The sequence below is a fragment of the Chaetura pelagica genome, unplaced genomic scaffold (genome assembly GCF_000747805.2).
Source record: "Chaetura pelagica isolate M959 unplaced genomic scaffold, ChaPel_1.0 scaffold199, whole genome shotgun sequence".
In the NCBI taxonomy this organism is placed as follows: Eukaryota; Metazoa; Chordata; class Aves; order Apodiformes; family Apodidae; genus Chaetura; species Chaetura pelagica.
In genome coordinates, this window is record NW_009970714.1 from 1,073,431 (window position 1) to 1,083,272 (window position 9,842).

The following is a 9,842-nucleotide window of genomic DNA, read 5'->3' on the forward strand; positions in this document are numbered from 1 at the left end:
ACACTGGTGGTGTTCTGATAGCACAAATGAGATGAGACTCAGACCCTTGTACTTCCAAGACCAAACATTTGACCTCCACAATGAAGGTTTATTGATTTCGTTGTTGCTTTATCCCTTTCAGGTGCTCAACCTGTTCCTTGCCTTGCTGCTCAGCTCCTTCAGCGCTGACAACCTTTCGGCACCAGACGAGGACGGGGAGATGAACAACCTGCAGCTTGCTTTTGCTCGGATCCACAGGGGGCTACAGTACCTGAAACACACCATGTGGAATTTTTGCTGCCATGTCCTCCGGCACCCCAAGACAACGGCTGAAAAGAAAGCCATGATGAAGCTTGCAGCCCAGACTACAGGTGCCCTTAACAATTGCGTGAACAGTCACACGACCGCTGAGCTTGGCAAAGACATGGAGAACTACAAAGAGAACCACACTGAGGATGGGATGAATAAAAATGGGGACAAATACCTAGGAATTACAGACAACGATGATTTTATGACCAATCCTAACCTGTCCATTTGTGTTCCTATTGCTGTGGGAGAGTCGGATATCGAGGAGGAAGATGAGGAGCAGAGCACCTTTACGGAAATGGAGCAGGTAGGCAACCAAAAATGTTTACTAGTTACATCTTATTCACATTGCCTTTGTTCCCACACTTGCTTTGGATCCCTGGCTCGTGATTCAAATGTCTTATGGCCTAATGCTGCCTTTGATATGTTGTTAACTTCAGAAGAAGTTATACATGCATATCTAAGAGCAAAATTCAGTCTCCAACAAATGACATCCTTTTGTATTCTTTGTGCTTGCTTAGATTAATTCTGCTAACCAGAACAATTAAGCTCTTTCTCACACAGGAGCCTGTTTCGTTTTGGTTGGTTTTGTTGTGGGGTTTTTTTCAGCTGAATCATGGGAATGTTACAGAACAAATCTTAGATCTTCTGACTACAGCAGGGGATTTTCTCAATATGCAAAACAGGCAATGGCTTGGGTTGATTTATTTGTGCATCACGGCTCAAGGGCCAGGTAGTTCTCTTACAACAAGGCAGAGGCTGATATGAAAAGGCGCCAGAGAAGGTGATTGTATGTATTCAGACAGGAAAAATAGTTATTTGCCTGTTCTTTGGTGTGACATTGCAGATTTTCATATTCACCAGAGCACTCACAGTAAGGGTTAAAAAATTCTGCGTGGTTCAAAGTGTTGGTGTAAAATGCAGAAGAAAAATCTTCATGGGAATGCTTTGCTTTCTCACTTTCTCTCCCCCTTCCCTTTCTGCCAGCTTTATCTCTTGACCTCATGTACCATAGCTAGTTAATGTTTTCCAGACCCTTCAGGCTTGATCTAGCATCCTCTGACACTGGCTGAGACCAGCAGAGGTCAGCAGGACCTGGATCAAAGCTCCTGTTTCAGATCCAGCTGTCAGGAGGGATCCCCAGTCTCTCAGTTGAGGGGAAGAATGTTTTGAAGCAAAACTGTCCTTAGAGAAGGGCTGTCCTAGAAAAGCCCAAGGAGGGACTCTGTGTCAAGAGGTGGGCACTAACTGGCTGCTAACAATTAATTTATCCTGCTTCATTGTTCAATAGTTACAGTGTTAGTGCAAGTCTTACACATTGAGCATTCCCTTTGGGACCCAAAGGGCAAGGGGTCAGAACACTTTATAATCAAGCCCCACTGTCCAAATGAGAAACCTAGCTAAAAGAAAAAAAAAGTCTGAAATTTTTGGTAAACAGCTTTAGGGACTTTTAAAAATCATTTTTAAGAAATACTCTTATTGAAAAGATCAGTGTGGGTAGCATGGTTAATATCTATTTTGTCCCTTGGAGTCCTTTCCTATTCCCAGCTTTGTGTTAGTTAAAGCTACAAGCAGAGTACAATTGAAAAGTGAATTATGAATAACAGTAGACAGGTTTCTTAGTAGTCACTGATGTGCAAATAGTAACTATAGAATCACAGAATGCCAGATTGGAAGGGACCTCAAGGATCATCTGGTCCAACCTTTTTAGGTAATACTATAGTATTTAATAGTGTGTAAATGTGTTTAATTCTGGAAGTTTGGTTTGTTTGTTTTTTTATTTACTTTTGGCCTTTTAAGATATCCTTTTAAGACACCTTTCTGCTGTATCTGACAGAGGGTCACAATCTTAAAAACTCTCAGATTTTTCTCTCACTGTACCAAGAAAAAGTTAGTTGAAACTTTACACACAGGCATCCATGAGGTCTGGAATCATGTGTGTGCATGTCTGTGGGTGCACACGTATATATATGTTACACCCTTGTATTCCACCATTCTCAAGATAAATAGCAACATTCACAATTGCAGTCTGAACTGCAGCATGGAACATGGAGGGTTTGGGATTTTCACATCTTCCTGTACCTTAAAAGTATAGAAATGTAGAAATAGAAATAGAAATTTAGCTGCACAGTGTGTCCATATAGATGCTGGTGTGTGTATTAGTAGGCTGAAGAGAGAGTTGTCCATTTTATGCTGTAAAGGAAGTAAATGTGGAATTAGACCTTTAGTGAGTTCTATTAGAGTCATGAGTGAGAGCACTTATATAGAAAAAAAAGGCACTTTAGTGAAATAGAACATTATGAGTAAAAGTCGACCTGAAAATATTAAGAAAATTTGTTCAAACTCTTTCATTAATATTTAAACATTATCATAAGTGATATGAACATCAAGTGCTCAGAGTGAAACAAACTAGAAGGGAACAAAACTCAGTGGGAAAAGCAAACCAAAATACTGCTTTCACACTGTGTCTCTTAATGATATTTCAATAAACATTAGGCTAACATTATCACAAGATACTTGGATTGCAGGGAAATACTGGTAGTGTGTGCATCAAATAGGAAGGATGGAGTGGAGAAATGTATTAATTATTTTTGTCACTTGTGTTTTCCAGGCTTTGACAAACAGCTGTGGCAGGTCACTGTAGTTCCCCCATGCATAGCCCTGATCAATGAGTTTCAACCTTTGTCCACAGGCCTAAGGGGTCTGCTGCTGAAAAGGTCCAAAAAAGAAATGAATTCATATATCCAGCAAACAGTTTTATCAAATTTCTAGAGAGGAAAATGTGTGGATGTGAAAGGGTTCCAACTCAAAGACTCAAAATACATTGGCGTAATAAATAAACAGAAATAGGAAGAAGCTCAACACCAGAAATAATAATTGTGTAATAAGATTTGCATTTTCTTTCCTGCAAAACCCTAAGAAATTTACACAGCTATGAATGTCTTCATAAAGAGCAGAGCCATGAGAAAGCAGATCCCAAATGATTCAAAGATCTGTCATTTTTTTAAGGTGCTTATTCCAAAGATGTACGATCTCTGGACCCACAAAAACCTCTCTTGATCAAGGTGCAGCTTATTGCAGTAGATAGTATCATAGGATCACAGAATGGTTTAGGTTGGAACGGAATGTAGAGATCATCTAGTTCCAACCCCCCTGCATGAGAAGGGTCACCTCCCACCAGACCAGGCTGCTCAGAGCCCCATCCAATCTGGCCTTGAACACTTTGAGGGATGGGGCTTCCACAAGTTCCCTGAACAACCTGTGCCAGTGTCTCACCATCCACAAATTAAGGAATTTCCTCCTAATGTCTAACTTAAATCTCCCCTCTTCCAGTTTTGATCCATTACCCCTTGTCCTCTCACTACAAGCCCTTGTAAAAAGCCCCTCCCTAGCTTTTCTGCAGCCCCTTCAGGCACTGGAAGGTGCTCCAAGCTCTCCCCAGAGCCTTCTCTTCTCCAGGCTGAACAGCCCAAGTTCTCTCAGACTGCCCTTTTTAGGAGAGGTGCTCTGGCTCTTGGATCATCTTAGTGTCTGTCCTTTGGACTTTCTCCATGAGCTCCATGTCCTTCTTATGTTGGGGACTCTGGAACTGGACACAGTACTCCAGGTGGGGCAGCTGGAGGTCAGTATGAAATAGCAGTTCCCTGGATTTGGAGTTGTGAGCATTGCAGCTTGCCAGCCTTTGCATCAAGGGCAGTCCTGAGGTACTTGGGGGAATAAACTTCCCCACTCACTCCAGAAATGTTAATCCTGTGAGCCCCAGCTCCATGGGGACCCTCACCTCCTTCCTTCCAGGATGGCCACGATAACCTTGACACAGCTCACAAAGGAAAAAACAATATGAACAAGAGCAAAAATTACATGATGATTGCACTGAAAGGGCACAATTATGGTGAAGTATCTTTTTTGTGTGGAGGGCATCATACAGAAAGGAGACAAGAACTACCAAGGGTACACTAAACATTCAAATCTATTCTAACTTTCCCCTAATTATAATCCATATTTTTACATATTTAAATATTTTAACATGCACAAAGAGAACGTGTTTGTACGTTTACTTCTCAGAAGAAGACAAGGTACCCTGCTTCACTTCAAAGTTGTTGACTGACCTGGAATTTAGCAGCCCTTTGGCAATATTGCCACAAACTGCCTTCCTCCTCAGGAGTTTAGATTTTGGTGCAATAACATGAAGGAAGAGGCAAAAGGAGGTGCATGAACAGGGACTATATGTATAAATGCCTCTGAAGCACATGGCTAGGTAAATCTACTCAATCCCTACACATCATTCACATTTTCTTTGTCAGTTGAAGATCCTGTGCTATATTCTGTTCATCATTCACTCACATCAGTCCAGAGCCACCCATCACTATGGAGAGGCTAAAGGGAGGCTGATCTCAAGTAGAAGCAGAAAGTTGTTGATCCCAATGGGCTAAATCAGGATAATGATCAGCTCAGTTTACAGCTCCTGTACCGTTGCTGGACTCTTCCTGTAAAGTCAGAAAACTACTCTAAAGCAAGCTTTTGTGGCTCTGGGAAATGGGCCCCACAGTGTTACACACAGCAGTTTGAAATTTCAGATGATGAGAAACCTTTCTGTGACTGCACATTTTCCTCTGAGTAATAGAAATGTCTACGTTTAAATTTCAGCTGCCATTTCTCTTATCAAAGCTTACACTGGCAGCAGCCGTCTTCCTGAAAGCTACCAATTTGTGGCACTGTCACTGAGAGGGTTTTGAAGGAGTGAGGCCACCTGATAGCTTCTGAGTCTCCTTTGATTACTGAGATGCAAGTGAGATGCTCTGCTGGCTCGGAGAGGTGGGAGACAGATGCCTGTAGCCCACACATATGGTGAAAGGATCAGAAAGAAAAGCTGAATGTCAGCACAGGTGGCAAGAAGCTGGCAAAAGAGGAGTGAGGCTGAGAAGGACCACTTGGAACTTTGTGAATTCATCTTTATAGTGTGATATGTGTGTTGATGCCAATCACTGCAACATTTTTGCTTAGGGCTTTACTTAACTCCTTCCTTGCCCTGCTCATAGGGCTGGAGAAGTCTCTCCCAGTCACTCCACAGAAATTTCTCAGGATTTAATAAGGAGTTTATCCTTATAATGAGAACAAGAATAATCACAACATCATCCACCTTGTCACACTTCAGCCACAGTGACCAAGTAACCTTCTACTACATGAAAGTTATCTTCCATTTTTCCTCTCTCTTTGAGATACATAATTTTAAATACATGTTGTCTCACCAGGAAAACAGCTCCCAAAAGCTCAGCAGCAACCAAAGCAACATGGTGGTTGTACCATCTCAAGGTTGTTTTGGGCTCTCATTTTGACTCCTTAAATCATTGAAATGTGGAAATTATTTCCTTGAGCCTCCACAGAGTGCCTTGTAATTGCTCATAAACACCGTATGTGACATCAGCTTTCAGTCTTCTGAAGGAGTAAGAACCAGGTTATGGAGACAGTAAGGTGATGGGACAATTCCAAATGCACAGACCAGTCCACCAGGCACAGAGAATCAGCCCTACTACAGCTTACCTGAAGTTTAGTTGCATTAAAAGTTTCAGACATCAGAGGGGTTTGTACCATTTACATTTCATATCGAAGTTCAAAGCTTAAATCTTCAAAATTCCTGCTTTAGTATTGCTTAACCTTCTAGGTGCCCTCAGCTGTAGCCCAGAATGGTGTGTGTCTGTTTCACAGTGACATCACTTTGTGGTTCAGAGGAAACCTGTGATTTATAGACTAAAAGGAGGCCCCAGATGGGTAACACTTGGTGTCCTAATCAGTCCCCAAAGTACGTGTCCTGCACTTATGCTGTTGAACTCCATCTTTTGATTATCCCAGACCTCGATGTTCAGGTCTTTCTACAGCCCATTACCTTTCTGCATTGATGAGTTCCTACAGTCAGCGCATTTTATCAGCACAACCTAAGGAAATGCCTCTACACTTTCCTTGTTGTTTGAGTCAGCCCAACAGGGTTGTTATTGTTTCCTCCGCCTTTTAAAAATTGAATTATTACCTATCCTGCCTGACTCAAACTACTGCCCTCGACTTGATCTATCTATAGTGTGCCAGTGAGAAGATGACCCACGCTGTGCTGGCCAGTGGCTCTTGGCCACAGCAGTCTGGAAAGCATCCTTCTCCCCCTCTGCTGCAGCACAGCTGAGCACGGGTGCTGCTTCCTGCAGCGGCAACACCTTTTGGATCCTCCCGTGCAGAAAGCAGTGCCCAGCCAGCAGCACTTGCCTGCTTGTCTTCAGAAAATGCCTTATTGATTTATTCCGACGGAGTGGCTAATTGGGTCATATGGGAAGTGCTGGCTGCCTGCTGCCAGGACAGAGCCTTTGAGGGTTTCTTACCCCTTCCTGGGCACCAGGCAGGCAGGAGACAGTGCTGCCACCTCCCTGCACGGCGGCTGAGGCCCAGCTCCCACCACAGCTCATTTGTGCCATCCTGAGACAGCAAAGCCAGTGGAGGGCTGGCCCATCCTCTTCACCAAGGCTTACCCCTGGCTGTTGAAATTCCTAAACAGCAGAGAGTTGTTGCTGTGCCTGTTAGGGCTCACCTTTCCATGACCTGTCCGGGAATGTTGCCTGCTGGAAGGGGACAGTGTCTGTCCTTGCCTCTCTGCATTTCCCAACTGTAGAGCTGCACTTCTCAGCGGGCTCTTCCTACACCCCTCCAAGGCAGAGCAGCACTTCTGCTCTGATGTCCAAGAGGTTTGGCTCTGGGCCTGCTGAGAGGATCTGAGGGGTTGCCTGGATTTTGCACACTGAATGAGTTATTATTTGCTCCAGAGCACTCCTTGCTTTCTCAGTCATATTCACACTTTTTTCTTGGTTGGCTCTTCTCCCATGTCTGGGCTCCACTAAACACATCTCCCAGGAAAACCAGTTTTCCAGACTTTAGGATTAGTGCTTAGGGACATGGTTTAGTGGTGGACTTGGCAGTATCTTAAAGGTCTTTTCCAACCAAAATGATCCTTTCATTCTAGATGAGTAATTGCCCCTGTACGTCTCAATGACGGAGTTTGCTGCCACCAAAATACCTGTTCAGTGTTACAATCTCAATATTGCCCTGGACTGGATCAAAATCCCAACCTTATATTTAATTCAGAATTACTGATTCACTTTCGTTCATTTGAAAGGGTGAAATTGCTTCTGATGGATTTTCTTTTTTTGTGTGTTGCTACCAGTAAGAGATTCATCATTTTGAGGTCAAAGAGAACCATTTGGATGATCATGTTTTAGCTTTTTCATAACACTGAGTCAAAGACTTCAACTAGTAATTTCTGCACAGAGCCTTGAAGTTTATTTTAGGCATGATACATCATTTGTAAGACAGAGAAAAGAAGGAAATGTCTCAGGTAACAGAGAATTCACCATTTTCATCTGGACCCACATCTGTTTCCTTTGTACACAGTGGAAATTTTGCTGTACAATTTCTGTGCATTCTAGACCTGCTCCTGAAACCAAAGTGATTCTGTTAAAGTCAATAGAATTTTTCCAGGTTGACACAAGGTTAGCTGAAATTACTACAAATTGTTATAAAAATGCCAGTGCATAAAGATTTTGCTATAAAACAATTTGTGACACTGTCTTATGCTCCTAATAATTCTACCATCTATAAATCAGAGATACCAGGAAGTCATGTGTTTATTTGACAGGGTACATTAATTTCAGCCTTTTACTGCAGGAAATGCACTTTATTGTCAGGAACTGCAATGCCTTTTCAAACACTCTTTATATTCCTCCTGTTTTCCGTTCCAGTCTGGGGGACACGGTTTTATTTAGTGCAACTGGATAAAATACCTTTGAATTCTGTTGATGACTCCCCAGTTCTCACTGGCAGGAAAGTGAGCCTATGTGTACACGTGCATGCAAGATGCAGTAAATCTTACAGCATTCTTGTTCTCAGCTTTATTTGGGCCCATATTTTTCTGATCCTTAAGTAAGATAACAAGGTTTTTCCCATTATTATTACATACATATTTTGCCTGGATTTCTCATTTTTTAAACTCGATGTTTTTCTTCGTATTTCTTGAAAACTACATAGAACTCAATTATCTTTAATATTCTTTTTTTTTAGCAATAAAATGGAATATTTCTGTATTTATTGTCTTCGGAAGAAGAGCAGCAAGGCCATTAGGAAAAGAATAAGGACCGTAAATCACAGCAGCAGACTTAAAGCCAGAGTTAGTGACTGTGATGATATTTGCCTAGAAAAGTTTTAGTTCACTTGTATTCAAAATTAAAGAAAATACCAGGGTAGGCTGCTTTCAGGTCAGTTTTTGCTGTCAACAGCCTCTGCTGAACAGCTGTGGTTTCTGGCCAGCCTTAACCCTAGCCATTCTAAATTTTAAGGGCCAGATTCCAATATTTTTATCCAGATTGGGGTGTCTCTATCTTTACTTTTACCTATAGAAAGACATTTGTGTGTATTTTGTTTCAGTGGGATGAAGCAGAAGGGGAAGATTCTGTATCAGATCCTTGCTGACGTGATTAGAACAGCCACACTGAATCAAAGGTTTTAGGTTGCTTTGTCAGTGCGTGGTGGCAGGGAAATATATTTGTCCACAGCATAATGCCTAAGGTGCAGGAAACACAGGGAGCTAATGGAAGAGAGAAAGGGGGGGGAGGGAATACTAATAAAAAGAAGGCTGGCATTGAAAGAACTGATATCAGGCATAGCTGACTTGACAACATGCATTTGGACAAGTGCCCAGACCATGGACTACGTGTCAGTCACAGCCTACTGGGTGCCATTTCCCAGTATCCGTATCCTTCCCTGAAGCAAAATGCTGCCTAGAAATGAGCATTTCTCACTATTTCTCCCTTTGGTAAAGAAAATGCTGACATTTAACATTTTCTGGACAAAACGAACAGCAGCCAGTTCCCTGCCAGCCTTGTGCCATGTGAGACAATGTGTGCATGTGTGTGTCAGGGCATTGACATGATGTTTGTTAATTATGGTCCAAAATAACAAAATTTAAAAATAATGGTGGTTTTGTTTATCTTGCCTTCTTTAATGATCGAAGTATGAATGCCTTGTTTGGGTGAAAGGTTGCAGATTATTTCAGACACCCACACTCATGGCACTTTGAGGCAAACTTCCAGAGTTTAAAATTCCATCAGAGGAGGCCATTAGTTTGAGTTCTTCATATTATACTGTGGAGAGATCCTAATTACCAAAAGAAACATAAAGTAGAGAGTGATTAAACTTCAAAATGCAATTTAGCAGAAGGTATTAGCTTGAACTCTGTACAATGAACACTTATGAAACACTTTCACTGCCTATTTAAGCCTATTGAATTGATAACAGGCTAAATTAACTTTGGCAGTCCATCTTTTTGCCAAGTTCTCTCACTTAGTCTCATTTCAAGAATCAACTCTTGGAATAATGAGTCTATGTTTTATTATGAGCAGTGTTTTGCCCAGTGTGGGCAAAGACCCTCAAGGCAGGAGCCATCAGAAATGACACACCTCATTCCTCCATGGCCAGAGTTGAAACACTTGAAACATTCTGGATTAATCTAGGAAGGAGCCCTGCTG

General features: G+C 42.0%; 1 protein-coding gene across 1 annotated transcript in view; it reads left to right on the forward strand.

Moving 5' to 3' along the window:
* LOC104396177 (sodium channel protein type 5 subunit alpha-like) overlaps nucleotides 1-9,842 on the forward strand; it is a 184,085-nt gene that overhangs the window by 109,354 nt on the left and 64,889 nt on the right. Inside the window, exon 16 of the mRNA XM_010005994.1 lies at nucleotides 122-592. Within this exon, the coding sequence (XP_010004296.1) occupies nucleotides 122-592 (471 nt within the window). The remainder of the gene's footprint in view (nucleotides 1-121; nucleotides 593-9,842) is intronic.